The 14375-nt window shown below is 39.0% G+C and overlaps 1 protein-coding gene across 1 annotated transcript in view; it reads right to left on the bottom strand.

Moving 5' to 3' along the window:
- Nucleotides 1–658: 658 nt before the first annotated feature.
- The window catches only part of LOC139954279 (uncharacterized), a 42145-nt gene continuing 28428 nt past the window's right edge, over nt 659–14375 (bottom strand). The window contains exons 5-11 of the mRNA XM_071954016.1: nt 13546–13700; nt 12468–12551; nt 11091–11216; nt 10256–10297; nt 9671–9754; nt 6467–6736; nt 659–4922 (exon numbers count right to left, since the gene is read on the bottom strand). Of these exons, the coding sequence (XP_071810117.1) occupies nt 4740–4922; nt 6467–6736; nt 9671–9754; nt 10256–10297; nt 11091–11216; nt 12468–12551; nt 13546–13700 (944 nt within the window). The 3' untranslated portion in view covers nt 659–4739. The remainder of the gene's footprint in view (nt 4923–6466; nt 6737–9670; nt 9755–10255; nt 10298–11090; nt 11217–12467; nt 12552–13545; nt 13701–14375) is intronic.

Consider the following 14375-nt stretch of genomic DNA (forward strand, 5'->3'; position numbering starts at 1 on the left):
AACTAATGTACTGAGATAGGTTCAAGTAGTACCTTAGACTTGCATGAAAAAGTGAGTAAAAAGCCAGTGAACTTGCATGACATCTGAGTGGTCTTACAATGTAGAGGCTACCATACCGACTAGCCAAACTTGTGGTTCACATGGTTCCCACTGGTCAAAGTGACGAGGGGACGAATGAAAGCCTAACAGCACCATAGCTTCTACATTGTTTAGACCACTGCAGTTCACTGGTTTGCGATTAATGGCTTGATCTAATGTCTAGAGACAGCCAACACCCATACACAATTTGGAATAAAAGTATGGCACAAAAGTTGACTCATCTGGCGGCTGGTATAACCGAATAAATTTGCCTGAACATTTTGACTGTTTCTACAATTTAAGCAGTAACTTGTGACCAAGCAAGTCATTGTACCAGATTCTATCCAAATCTAACTCCCAAAATAATGAAGTGTCTATCCATAACCATTTAACAAAAGCAATTTCGGACCAGTGGGATGGAAATTTGCGCTTTATAATTAAAAGTAAAACATTTTTTGGAAAATCTTCTCTCTTTGCATTAAAAGTACATCAACATAATATAAAGTGTATTATAATATTCTGTAATGATACAAACTAATTTTTGAAAATTCACAAAAAAATTATTAAAAAGAAGCTCGCCCAGCATGTATATATCTTTATTGAAATCGCAAGGAATTATCTTATAGCATTACAAGTACTTGTATTTTACTTACATTTACCAGTTCGTAGTGCATAAGGTTTTATTTAAGTATTTGAAAACAATTAATATTCAATGTTATGTAAAAATATATATTTTCATTATTAGTACATTGAGGTCTTTTGAATACAAAAGATATATTCAAGAAACTTTAACCATTCACAATACACCGCCACTCCCACATATGACATGGATACTCCACACCAGACATTTTGCACAAACTATCTACAGATATTTCTGGAACCTTTTTCCCTGCCTCTTTGAGGTCACCATGTTGCTAAGCCAGTTTCATACAGCTTAGCCCAATTACATAAAGCTGTCAAGGCAAAAATATAGCTAACAAGTTGAGATATGGCCACGTTTGATTCAAGTGACTTCGGCTACGGCTATGGCTATTGGCAGCAGCAGCAATTGAAGAATAGGCCTTTTTATCACGATTAATTCTGACACAGACTACGTCTCAATGGCATCTTCAGCCAATGTTGTTTATGTATACAGAAAATTGGCTAGTGATCTAACCAATGGCCAATTGGACCAAAAGTTATTAGTTTATGTCCACGAACATGCACCCATAGTCTTTAGTAAACGTCACAGTACTGAGTATATACGCTCACTTCCATGACAGTAACATGACACAACATAATATGCTGAGGTTCATTTGAATAATAAACAAGTTATTGACATGTCTTGCATAATTACAACAGCATAAACAAAATCAAGTACGTCACGGTTGATTGTATTCAATCAACTCTATTAATTTGGATTAATACAAACTTTGGTAATAATTACAGTATATACAAGGCACAGCAAGTTACACCCAGAATGGTATTAAGTCTAATGGATTTGCTAAGTCTAATGGATTTGCTAAGCTGATATGAGAGAGTTACATTGGAGCAAGTGTTGGCAGGAAGTTTAAATTTAGATCAGCACCCTGTTTCAATCCAAAGAGTTTTCTTATTCAGATTTAGAAATGTAATGGACAAACCGGGAGGAGGTTTCCTCCTGCAACGGGAGGAGCTGCATACAGCAATGGAAGACCAATGTGTTTGCAGGGCCATCATCGACTGAATGAATGAATGAATGGCCACAAAAAGCCATTTTTAAGTAAGATTTGACACTTGAGCCGGTAACCTGTAAGCAAGGATACTTTGGTTTTGAACACTTAGAACAGTATTCTTTCCAAAGTTCTAGTATTACAAAAGCTTCAATTACAATTTCAATGATTCGTTGTTTAGTGATTCTTTTTATGAGTTATCATACTGTAAGCACCTACTTCTATCTCTAGTGCTATATGGTGCCTTAAACCTGGATAACACTCAGAGATACCTGTGACCATACTTTTTTTGAGTGAAAACTGACCAATAACAATTGTGTTACTCTTTCCCGTAAATAACCCAAAAGTAAAAAGTTCACTAAAAATGGTGATGATTGTATGTTTGATACTACGCTAACAACAAGGTTATTTTTTTGAAACTCAGTTCAGAAGATGTTCGGTAAGTATTTATATATACAAGAGTATTTACAATTCCAAGTTTCAAATATGCCCTTGATTTTAGTTTCCTATTACACAAGAAGACCTTCACGATTTGGTCCTCTTACAGTAAAGGTTTTTCATACTTGCATAGCTGTAAAAAAGAATGATAAATCTTTAAAAGTAACAAGTAACCCGACATGACTTCAGTGTAATTTTACCACCATGTGCAACACAGCTGCAGGTATACACATTATCTCATTCCTTGAATGCACTCACACATGTAATCATGCCATAATATGTCTAAAATATTGCAGACACGAGTTGAAAAATTAGGATAGTTCCATACATTATACATCTGTACATCATAATAAAACTTATAAGTACACATAGGTTTTTTGAAGAAGTGCACAGCTCATGCTCTGAATCACCCCCCCCCCCCTAAATGTATATTTTATTTCCAATTTAAATTTGGTTATATTCTTTGGGGTTTGTCCATCTGAAAAGTTTATGAGTCAAGTCAAACCCAATGCCCCCGAAAAGGTGGACCATTTGGGAATTTGAGCTGAATCTGGAGAAGTTTCTTTTCAAAGTGCAGCACCAATGATGTGACAAATGTAGACAGATACAAAATAAAGAGGGGGTGGGGGATATTAGGGAGAAGAGGAAGTGGAAGGATTTTCCATACACCTCATGTACTTTGCTGGAAAAGTATGCATAGACTATAAATAATCTACTCTACAGTTATGTACAGAAGAAAAACATAGACTACACATTTGTGGCAATTTCAAGTTTTGAAGTGGACTCCAGTAAACTGCTGAGTGTGGTGTAAACAGTTTCGTTGTAAGTAATTCTGATTATACATGGATGTCCTCTCTTAATGGAAAGGAATTCATGTAAGTTAATGACAGGAATAACTTATTTTATTAATTCATTTCAATTTCTGTCAGAATGCAGAGGCTTTTTCTTGATAAAAGAAAGTGATATTTAACTTCTTGAAAAAAAAATGGATATGTGGTTCTTTACAAATAAAATAGACAATGCTTTTGTTGGATATGTACCGTGGCCAAATCAATAAAGATCTGAGATATTTAGAGACGACACTAAAACTCTCAAAAACGTAATTTATAAGTAACTGAAGAAATAGATAAGTATGATTTGAAACTTTGCATGGTGGAAATACCATATAGAATGGTTTGCGGTAACACCATGCGGTAACACCATGTAATGACTATCTCTATCTGGAAAAATAGAATTCGCTTAGTTTCGCAATCTACATTTAAGTAAATATTATGGAAAACTTTCAAAATCAAAAGCAACCAATATAAATTAAAAGCAACCAAGATAAATCAAAAGTAAAACTTTTTTTAAAGCTCATCAAAACAAAACACTTACTTGCTCATAAAATTAAAATCAAATTAAAATCTAATAAAAAAAATCTGGCAGTTTTGTTAGCATAATTGCAAATAAATGAAAAACGTAAAAGTTAAAATCTCTCACCATAAAAACATGTTAAGGTATAATTGAAACAACACTATGGCCCTTTTCCAAACCATGGCTTCGGCTTTAGATTCGGCTTGAGGCTCTGTTCTCTCGTCTGAAACCCTGGGCACATATACGCAATGCACGCGCAATTAAATCCAAAGCCAAACCCAGTCGTTTCGAAAAGGGCCGAAGTACTTTGTTTGCTCCTGGTACAATAATGCATCCATTTCAAGTTTCTACTCCTCATCTATCATTTAATAAATGGCACATCTCCAAACACATCCAGGATTCAATACAGCTAATTGTTTCTACAAGACAGCCTTGCTCTACAAACATCCCTCGCTCCTAAAACATCCCTCATTCTAAACACACTTGGGGAGACTGTCTTTTTCACATAGTGGACCATCTCTTTGGAAAGCTCTTCCACTGAACCTCAGACTTAGTACATGTACGCACTCACTCCAGCTTCAAAGCTTGAAAACACGCTCATTAAGTTTAGGCTTTAAGTACCGCCATGAGCAGTGATCTTTTTCTATGCGCCAGGACTATCAATCTGACAGACAAATTGTCCATTGTTATTATTATTATTTAATAACTCATAATTAAGATAAAATGTTACATGCCCAACAATTCTCGAAAGAAAAACCTAAACCAACTGTTAGAACAACCTGTGCATTTGGGAAAGCTCTTTGTTAATAACAAAAAGGAAATAATTTTCTTCACAGTCCTTTTTTGAAGAAACACAATATTCTCACAATTCAGTGCGTTAATTGCCTTTACGATTTCCAAAATACTCTCAAGGGAAAAAGCATTACTTAGGGTTTTAAATACTTTTTGTGACTTCAAGTGTGCATTTAATGCAACTTGAAAAGTTAAAAAATTAGGTTTTGTACCTAGCCGTATGTGGGGGGGGTTTCTTTCTCTGTGCTGTACAAAGATACAGAGTTTCATTTCAACGGCTTGTATATGTACCTTCATGAATCAATCTACAGTGATCATTAATATACAAATATTTCCAGCAAACATATATTTACACATAACCAAGTTATTGTTTAAGACCTTACAACTCTAGCTGGTTGCTGGGCATTGCCAGAAGTGCATGTTACATTGCCTTCTAGATTCCGTGATTTCTGAGGACTGGCCACCGCACCGACATCTATATCGAATAGCTCCACTTGACAAATCTTCACTTAATAAAACAGCATGGGTTCCACCAATTGTCGTGCAGGTCACCCCAGTAAAAATCTTATCCTGGAAAACAAGTAAAAATACAACAATAAAAATGAAGATAAAGCCTGTGATTTTTTTTACTCTATGTGCTTGAGTGGCAGAAGCTACTTTGGTGGCTCTTGTTTATTGACAGTAAATCAAAATTAAGTGAGGGGATTCAATTTGCTTAAATGCTACATATATAGCCTGTTGACCTGAGAATACAAGAGGTCCACACAGTGGAGGGACTTGTAACACTATGCGACTTCCACACATCCCGGTGTGTTTTGTACAGAGTACAGAACAAAGGAATGTCCACAGAGTTATTGCACAACAGTGAATGCGTACAAGAGTGCCCTTGTGGGGTCTTTTTCACAATAGAACAATGGACGCCAAAAAGGGAATTCTTAGTTCATACCAGGACCCCACTAAGTATTTCTCTAAAAAAAGGCAATAATAGAACAAAAATAGCCTGGCCCAAACAAAGGAGATCTGTAAGTTTGGGTGTGTGTGGGCTTGTATGGCCTACCCTCCGAGGCAGTTTTTCAATAGGGACAATAAGTCCTCACTAGTCGGTTCATTGTTTTCATGGGTCCTCACTAGTCATTTGTGTACAAAACCAATAGGGATTGCTTCAATACAGGAACAGCAGAAAGAACAATAGGTGTCCTCTAACTTCATGGTCAAACACGACTGTGTGTGTGTGTGTGGGTAGGTATCCACTAGGCCTGGGCGAATTATTCGAATATCCGGTTAATGGCAAATAGGTTTTCCTATCCGTAACTGCGAATGCCTTTTTTTTCTTAACCGGATATCCGCATAGGGCGCGAATACCTATTTATAAAATGGATAGTTCTGTAATTACAACCAAGTAACCGGATATTCTTTAATATCCGAATATCCCTGGACGTCGGGCGACAACTGATAGGAATGTTTTGTCTGAATCCTTATGAAACTTCCATTAAGACAGCATAAAACAGCATAAATTAAGTATTTAACTATGCTCACCTCCGTGAAGAGTTAAAACAATGACATTTCCGACTTATTTTGTTCAAAGATTACAAAAGTTTTCCTTCACGTAGAGTCAATCATGATCAAAAGAAAATGTTTATATTTTTAAAATATTTTTAATATATATATATTTTTTTAATAGCACCCTCTAGCGGCAAAAAACTATTTGAATATCCGGTTAATTTCGGATAGTTGGCCAGCGGTATCCGAATAACAAAATTTCACTATTCGCCCAGCACTATATTCAAACCGTGGACCTATAACAAAAGAGATAATAGGTCCAAGGTTTCTATCACAAAGAAAATCATTGTGGTCCACGGTTGCTATCACAAAGCGTTGGACAAAGGAGGGTCCACGATTGCAGTGTTGACACACTTGCGTGCGTGTAAATCCTCAGCTTAAACATTTAAAAACCATTTTAAACCATTTGTTCGCTCTCCCCATAAAGTTACTTATCATATTTTTTTACCATAGCTTGCTGAATCACACCATAGAGTTGGTAAGAATACCCACAAATTGGATATTAAAATGAAACCCGTATATAAAAAACCCTTGGGCCTGTTTGGTCTACTTACACTTGGTGGCGTCTCCCAACCTCCGCTGGTAGGCGAACCGTATGAAGATGAAGAGGTGCGAATCTGGTGGTCACACTGAGTCAGATCCCCGGCACCGGCTGGACCCTGAGCTCCGTCAAGACCAGCTGGGCCAACTGAGCCATTGTAGCCCCTTGGTCCTTGCATCTTACTGATTGTGTCTAGCCTGTCGAAGATGGTGCGGTTGGCTTCAGCCAAGTTGAGGTCAAACTTATCCGACAGGTTCCACAGTTCCTGCTGAACATTGGATATCTAAAAAACAAGAAAGGGATTCAAAGTTTCATACAATACTTTGAAAATGATTGAAGTACTTCAGTCGTCGATTTCTCCCTTGTGGTTTATATTGATTTCTCAAAGAGTTAGGACTCGTCTTATCTCATGTTAGGACGCGTCTCGCTACAGTGCAGGGTTGTGACTCGTCCTAAGTCCTAAGATAAGTCTTAAGTTAGGAAGAGTTTTGTGAAATCGACGGCTGGTTAGATGGTTAGCACCATGGAAACATTAATTGAGATAAATAGCATTATGTACCCAAAAGAACACTTAATACCCCATCCACCTAGCCCACCTTGTTGAGCTGTAATGGCTCCGCTTTTAACATCGGTCTCATCACTGTCACCATTACAGCCCACCTTCGATACATGTCTTAAACGCTAAGTTTTCAAAGATGCAAAATGCGAGGTAGTTTGATTGCAAATTTCTCCCATTTAAAAAAGTCCTATACTACTCCAACATACCTCATTTCATTCCTTACATCTGTGGAATTACTATAACACATAACAGGGCTTACTAAATGATGACTTTGTCCAGATGTGATTGATTTGAAAATTGGTCCAAAAAAACGTGTACAAATGTGACATGTTCTTGGGCGCCGCCATCTTTAATGATTCTCCCCCTGTTGATCGTGGGCGCCCGGCAAATCTTGCAGGTCATGAATATCCATAAGGTGACGTCATGATCGCTAGGCTTATGTGCGTGTGCACAGTAAAACATCAATATGTATAAGGTGACGTAGCGATGCGCTGGATCTGGAAACTACAACCGTGCAATGTCACCTCATACATATTCATATTTACTTTGTACACCACACAAATTGATAAATCAGCGTAGCCATACTGCGTCACGTGACATTACCTCTTGGATATTCATGACTTGCAATATTTGCCTGGCGCCCTGACTTCTCATGTCCAAACAAGAAGAGAATCATTAAAACATGGCGGCGCCCAAGAACATGTCACATTTGTACACGTTTTTTTGGACCAATTTTCAAATCAATCACATCTGGACAAAGTCATCATTTAGTAACCCCTGTTATGTGTTATAGTAATTCCACAGATGTAAGGAATGAAATGAGGTATGTTGGAGTAGTATAGGACATTTTTAAATGGGAGAAATTTGCAATCAAACTACCTCGCATTTTGCGTCTTTGAAAACTTAGCGTTTAAGACATGTATCGAAGGTGGGCTGTAATGATGACAGTGATGAGACCGACATTAAAAGCGGAGCCATTACAGCTCAACAAGGTGGGCTACCCATCCACCATCAGGCATGCAACTGCCCGATGAAAAAAAAAGAGGAAACTTTTCGAGACCCACAATGGTACCCTAAAAAGTGTTGAGGTTTTTTATGCTCTTAGGATCAATCTTAGCATGTAAGACAAAGACAAAGTGAAGTGTTTTATACAACTAAAATAACATGGAAAAAACACCTTGCCTATGTATGCACCGTAATTAAGTTGAGGAAAACTAACTATTGTTGTCCAGATAATTATGAAATTTGCATAAAATTATTATTCCCCCCCAAAAACAAAATAGAAAAAAAACCCTTTTTTTTTTTTTTTGGGGGGGGGGGGGAATAATAATTTTATGCAAATTTCATAACTACCTGGGAAACAATAGTTACTTTTCCTCAACTTAATCAACTCCCAATGCTTTGCCACCTTACAATGGTCGGTGCGAGCCACTTGTCCCCGCTTGCCGTCGTTAAATCTCCCTCTTGCACACCACACAATATGCCCTTCCTGGCTTGTCCACTTTCCGGACGGTTTCGGAGAGCAGTTTACCGTCTACGTCTTTTTTTTTCCCAACCAAAACCACTTCCAGGTATTTTTTACTCCTTTATCTATGGCTTTAATTTGGCCAGGTACCACTCGGTCCCGCTCTAAAATATAATTTCTTTTGGATGTCATTTTGACGGACGTTTGAAGATGCGACTGTTTCGTAACGCAATGTGAGACAAGCACACAGTATACATGTACGTTTGGTAACTAACTCACACACAAATGTACAACACGTGTATACTATTGCAAAACAGCGGGACGAGACGAAGACACGACCTTAGACTCATTTCAAGGCTGTATAATAACTTGGTTTAGCACACAACTCGCCCGCACCACGGGGTGCGTTCCACTGTTCCAGATTTTTCGACCGTAAACACGGCTAATAATGACCGCACGCAGTGTGTAAACGTATGCATTGCTTGCTGTGGGCTTTAGATTGACCATGCAGTAGAATGGATTGCGTACCGAGGCAGAGGCCAGACCATGCGTTACGATGCATTGTTGTATTTGTCTTAAGATCGCGCTAACCGCGGAATGTCTTTTTTTAGCGCTAATCATATTTTTAAAAACGCGGAATTCCACGGAAACGCGGAAGAGTTGCATGCCTGCACCATACAAAAGTCAAAGTCCTACATACACAACCAATGGAGAATTACCATGCCTACTGCCACCTACAATCCCAGCCAAAATGCTTGGGCCAAACATTCGCAATATGACTATAAACATTCTCTCCCATTCCCCGGCTCAATGTTGATGGCAGCTGAGGCCGCGCAATGAGAGCCAACATTGAAAGGGGGCACGGGGGCGATGGTGCGGGGGCCCAACGAGAGATTGCTGAGATTGTAGCATCCATAATGTACCCCTGTGGGTTTCAGTGCTGAACTAACCACAAGTTTCATGGGGAGGACACACGGAAGTTTCAATTTTAGATGTGGGAGGAAAAACCCCAGAGAATGATGCCAGGGAAAAACAAGATAGGGACTGAAAAGCCAACCCACATAGTGCCCTCTGCAGGATTCAAAGTGGGGTCCTAGAGGTGGCAGGTGAGGCAAGACACCACTACCCCAACCGGACTGGCACATAAGTATCCAACCAAATGTCCAAAGCCAGAAAGCTATTGAAGTACCTACCGTGTTGTCTTGTTCGTCATTCTTCTCTTTATTCGTTTGTATGTCAATGCTTTGTGTCTGTGCTTTGGCATTGAGTTGGCTCACCTAAGAAAAACAAACAACCAAAACAAATCAATCTTCACCAAATCAATGTCAGATGTGTACGCTGGAATACGACTGAGTGCAATAACACACTCTTTTCAAAGTTGTAGTTTTCATTTTGACAACTCGAACAACTCTTGTTATTAAATCGATGCGTTACCTGCTGCAAAAATATACAATTTGAACTACCTCACGCTACCGGGCAGTCTCAGTGGTCTAATTGGTATGACACTGCTCTAGAATGGCAAAGGTCGTGGGTTTGAATCCCAGCCAAGTAATATGCCTTTCATTTTTTTTCACAGAGCCATAGAAGGTACCGAGTATAAAACATTCACACACATTCGTGTAGGGTAACAATTAATATTCTTTATCCCAGATTCAAATTTAATATCTATTAAAATCTTGTTCAGGTGTGATCTTATTATATCAAGACTAGTAATATTTTTTATTTTTCAACAAAAGTAATTCTTAAAGTTTTACACAAGTAGTTTCTAGAGTACTCACACTGCGCTCAAGTTGTCGTGTATTGTTTTCCAACGTTGATGTCTGAAGAAAAAAATAAATATGCAAAGTATTACTAAAGAATAAAGGTCAAATTATGTAAACAACACAGTGAAAGTAGGAAATGTAAACTGACCCAGGGGCAAAATTCACAAAGAGCCGAGATTGGTCTTCAACTGTGTGTGTATCAATCTTGATTGCTAAGCAAAGTGTGAAGTCACAATGCAAATCACCATAGTAATATTGATAACTCATGTTAAGATGCTTAGTGAAATCGAGCCCACCGATTATGTGGCATTTCCTCATCATACAACAGTACACAACATCTACCCAAATTACAAGACACGTTTTCACAGTAAACAGTGCTTGAAAAACATCAGTGTATGGCTAAAACAATATTATTTGCTCTCGATGCAAATTTAACATCGATTAAGCAGAAAAGAAAAGAAAGTCACAGCACTCAGGTGTTGTGGCCGAGTGGATAAGAGCACCGAACTCAAGTTCTGTTGCTTCTGTTCAGCAGAGTGTGGGTTCGAATCCCGGTCGTGACACCTGTGTCCCTGAGCAAGACACTTAACTATAATTGCTTCTCTTCACCCAGGGGTATAAATGGGTACCTGTGAGGGCAGAGATGGTTCTTGTGATTGGTTTAGTCGAGTAGCGCATATCACTGCGCACAGGCTGTATACTCCCCAGGGAGCTGAGATGGTTTAAGGAATGATTTAAGGCCCAGTGACCAGGGGTAATAATGCTGGAAGCGCTTTGAGACACCCCTCAGGCGTGAAAAGCGCTATATAAAAACGATCTATCATTATTATTATTAATAAGAAGGACTTACCCTTATCACAGTGCTTTCCAATCTCACGAGGGTGCCAGACAACGAATCCTGTAACACACTAACTCTCTGGTTCACTTCTGTGATATTTTTACTTGCTGACTTAATGGAAGCATCGATGCCCTCGATCTAAAAAGAAGTTGACAAAAGCAAAGTATGATGTCAACATGACGATAGAAAAAGCACACTAAAATAGAGTGACTATACTTGACATGAATCGTAAAAGGCGAAGCAAATTTCCACATGTGACAATTGGAAATTCAGTGCGTACATTATTGTTTGTGTCATTGAATTCGCTTTGCCATTGTTTTTGCGAGAAGTCAAAGAAGACAAATAATTGTTTTTTTGATATGTGGCTTGGTGTACCACCTCCCTAAAGTGTCTTCATTGTGTTCTGGGAATCTCAGGAATTCTTTTGAGGATTTTAGGGGGGGGGGGTCTTATGTACCAGAAAAAAAGGCCTTTTCACACTCTCGTTCTTTGATCCGTGTTGAACCTTATCCGGATAGGGTCCGTGTTGGTTCTATAAAATTTCAACACTGATACAAACAGCTTTGCTTTCACACTAGCTCTGCGCGAAATCAGATTTTTGGTTGCATGTGTAACTTTTCAATCCGGATATTGTCCGACCGTTTCATACTGCAAGGTCTTACACGGATCGAAGCAGGACGCGACTACTTTTTATTTACGCGCTGGACATATGTAGTGTGCGAGGATGGCGCCATACACACTCAACACGGATCGAAAATTAAACCAGTGGTGTTCACCCTACGGCTTTCGATCCGTGTTGGAATCTTCGACACGGATAGAGATTTATCAACCCACCTCCCGGGCAGGGTTGGTTTCGACACGGATAATGTGCCATATCCGGATCGACACCGTGTTGAAAAGTTGTAGTGTGAAAAGGTCAGTGCACATTATCCGGATCGTATCCATGTCCAACACAGAGATTTTTTGTAGTGTGAAAAGAAGAGTGTAAATCATCTTAGCACTGGCTTGGCCGTAATGCCTCATTCCTCCATAGCATCGGAGCTACCAGCAAAAATTTGTGTCAGTGTGGTAGCCAACAAACCATCAACCACATGCGTGGCTGCCTCGACTTCAGACAACCAAATGACGAGCAAAAAATCATAGACCTAGATGAGGACATCGCCAAGTGGATTGAAGTCATCTAATTAACAATCTAAATTCAATTCAATGTTCACCTTGGTCTAGCGATCAAACGAAAGAAGAAGGAAAAAAGTGTGACAAAGTATGCATTTGGGAGGGGGAACCACCCTCTGCCACATATCAGGCTCGGTTTTAAAAAAAACAAAACTGGGAGACAATGATATGAGTGCAGGTGAGCAGGTTAGATTTCCAAGCGTGTCTCTTTCTTACCTTGAAAGAAATCAAAGCCACTCTGGTGCTTAGTGTTGCGTTGGCTTCATCACCCCCTCCAAGGACACCCTCAAGCATTGTGATCTGTGGATGAAGGAAAAGGAAGTGGTTTGAATAAGGGCTTGGAAACTTGCGAGCGGAAAATGTTGTAAAGGCAACCCTAATAGGACAGAAAAATAATAAGGACTAGGTGGCAAGGTCTGCCAAATAATGACTCTTCACTGGTCCTGTGCCTCCTATTAGTGGCTGGCCTTTCCCATCATGGAAACCAGTGTCCCGGTAGAAGGGCGTACACACAGTTGACATGCTGTATTCCATCTCAATCTCACCCAGCGTCAGCTTCACAATAATGTTGCTTGCGCTACTTTTGGAGCCAATGTTCCCATGTGCTATACAGTTTAGTGTGCTATTTAGGCGACATAGTGTTCATACACTTTTACATGCAGTTAGACTCTCAACATGGTGAGCATAGCAGACAGTAGCCATGTGTGACATTGGTGCTATGGGTCAATACCTAATTTTATAATTGAACTTGAATGTGAATTTGTACTTTGTTGTGAACCGGTTCAACCAATAGTTTATTTTGGTGGCTGGCCATACATGTAGCTCATACAAGTATGTATTTTTCTGAGATCAATGAAACCCGAAATCAAAGTAAATCTGGCGAAGCGTAACACTTTGGTTGCAGGTTTAGATTGATGCTTTATTCGTTAATCGTTGCTAGTTCTTTTAGGCATTCAGGTTGGCTCAGTGGTTTCTTTCCCTGCCTTTCACTTCTATAAATTCAAATTTTAACCTCTTTCTGAGTAGTGCCATGCATGTGGATTGGGTTTTTCAGTCTCTGCCCGATTGTGTGGGCTTTCCTCCAGGGCTTTATTCCCACATATATATCTTACTGATTTTTCTTCATCTTCTCCAAACAGTCATCTTCAGTCCTACAGGTCAGTGAAAGGTACTTTTATGAATTCTGCATCTTTATTACCAAAAAGATAGGCCAATAACTAACTTGATAAAGGCAAAATTTGCAAAATTTCAGATATGAGGCCTATTCACAGAGAAATACAAAAACTGGACTAACTTTTTCCTGTAACATCATGATGGTGCGTTGTTGTTCTTCAATCATGCTCAACAGCCTTTCAGAGTTTATTGCGTCAGGATTTAGAGTCGTTGTCGGCATACTGGTGACTGGCAATGTGGCCTGGACTTGGCGATCGGGACCCTCAGGTAGTGATCCTGTGATAATATTACACAGAAAAAGAATCTATGAGGATTGTATAGTGAAAGAATGTTTAAGCGCTTTGAGACGCCCCCTTCCAGTGTATAAGCGCTATAAGTGCTATATAAAAAACAGTTATTATTATTTAGTCTGTACAAAAAAGTAGGAAAATTCACTGAGTACAAGGGACCTACATGTACACATGGTGTAGGCTGTAATAGACATTTCAGGCTATAGTTATCACAATTTTCAGATTTTTCCAAGGGCTAAAAAATCAGACCAAAGTAGGAGGAATATTATGCCTTAGTGAAAGGTCACACTCCCTAAAGATAAACTGAAAATCAGTGGATAGTATGATCAGGTTGTAAATTGGGAAACAAATCTATATTATCGGTCAAATGTATTTGGAATGCTGCCACCCCCTACCAAAGTTTAGTACTATTATTTCCTATTTCTGCTTATGAAACCAAGGATGCCTCATAAGTGAACTTAATCACTGTAGTTCCAAAGCCTGAGAAAACCTGTTAACGAGGGTGCTTGTTACGTGAACCAGAAACACCTTCACTTCTACCAATCCTAGTACAGTATAACAGATATTTGACTTTCCACTACCCATTGGCGCCATAATTTTGACTCTTCCTATTGAAATTTTCATGCAAACAGTAGCCTACAAGCAAGAACTCTCTACAATG

Source organism: Asterias amurensis, chromosome 1 (assembly GCF_032118995.1).
Source record: "Asterias amurensis chromosome 1, ASM3211899v1".
Taxonomy (NCBI): domain Eukaryota; kingdom Metazoa; phylum Echinodermata; class Asteroidea; order Forcipulatida; family Asteriidae; genus Asterias; species Asterias amurensis.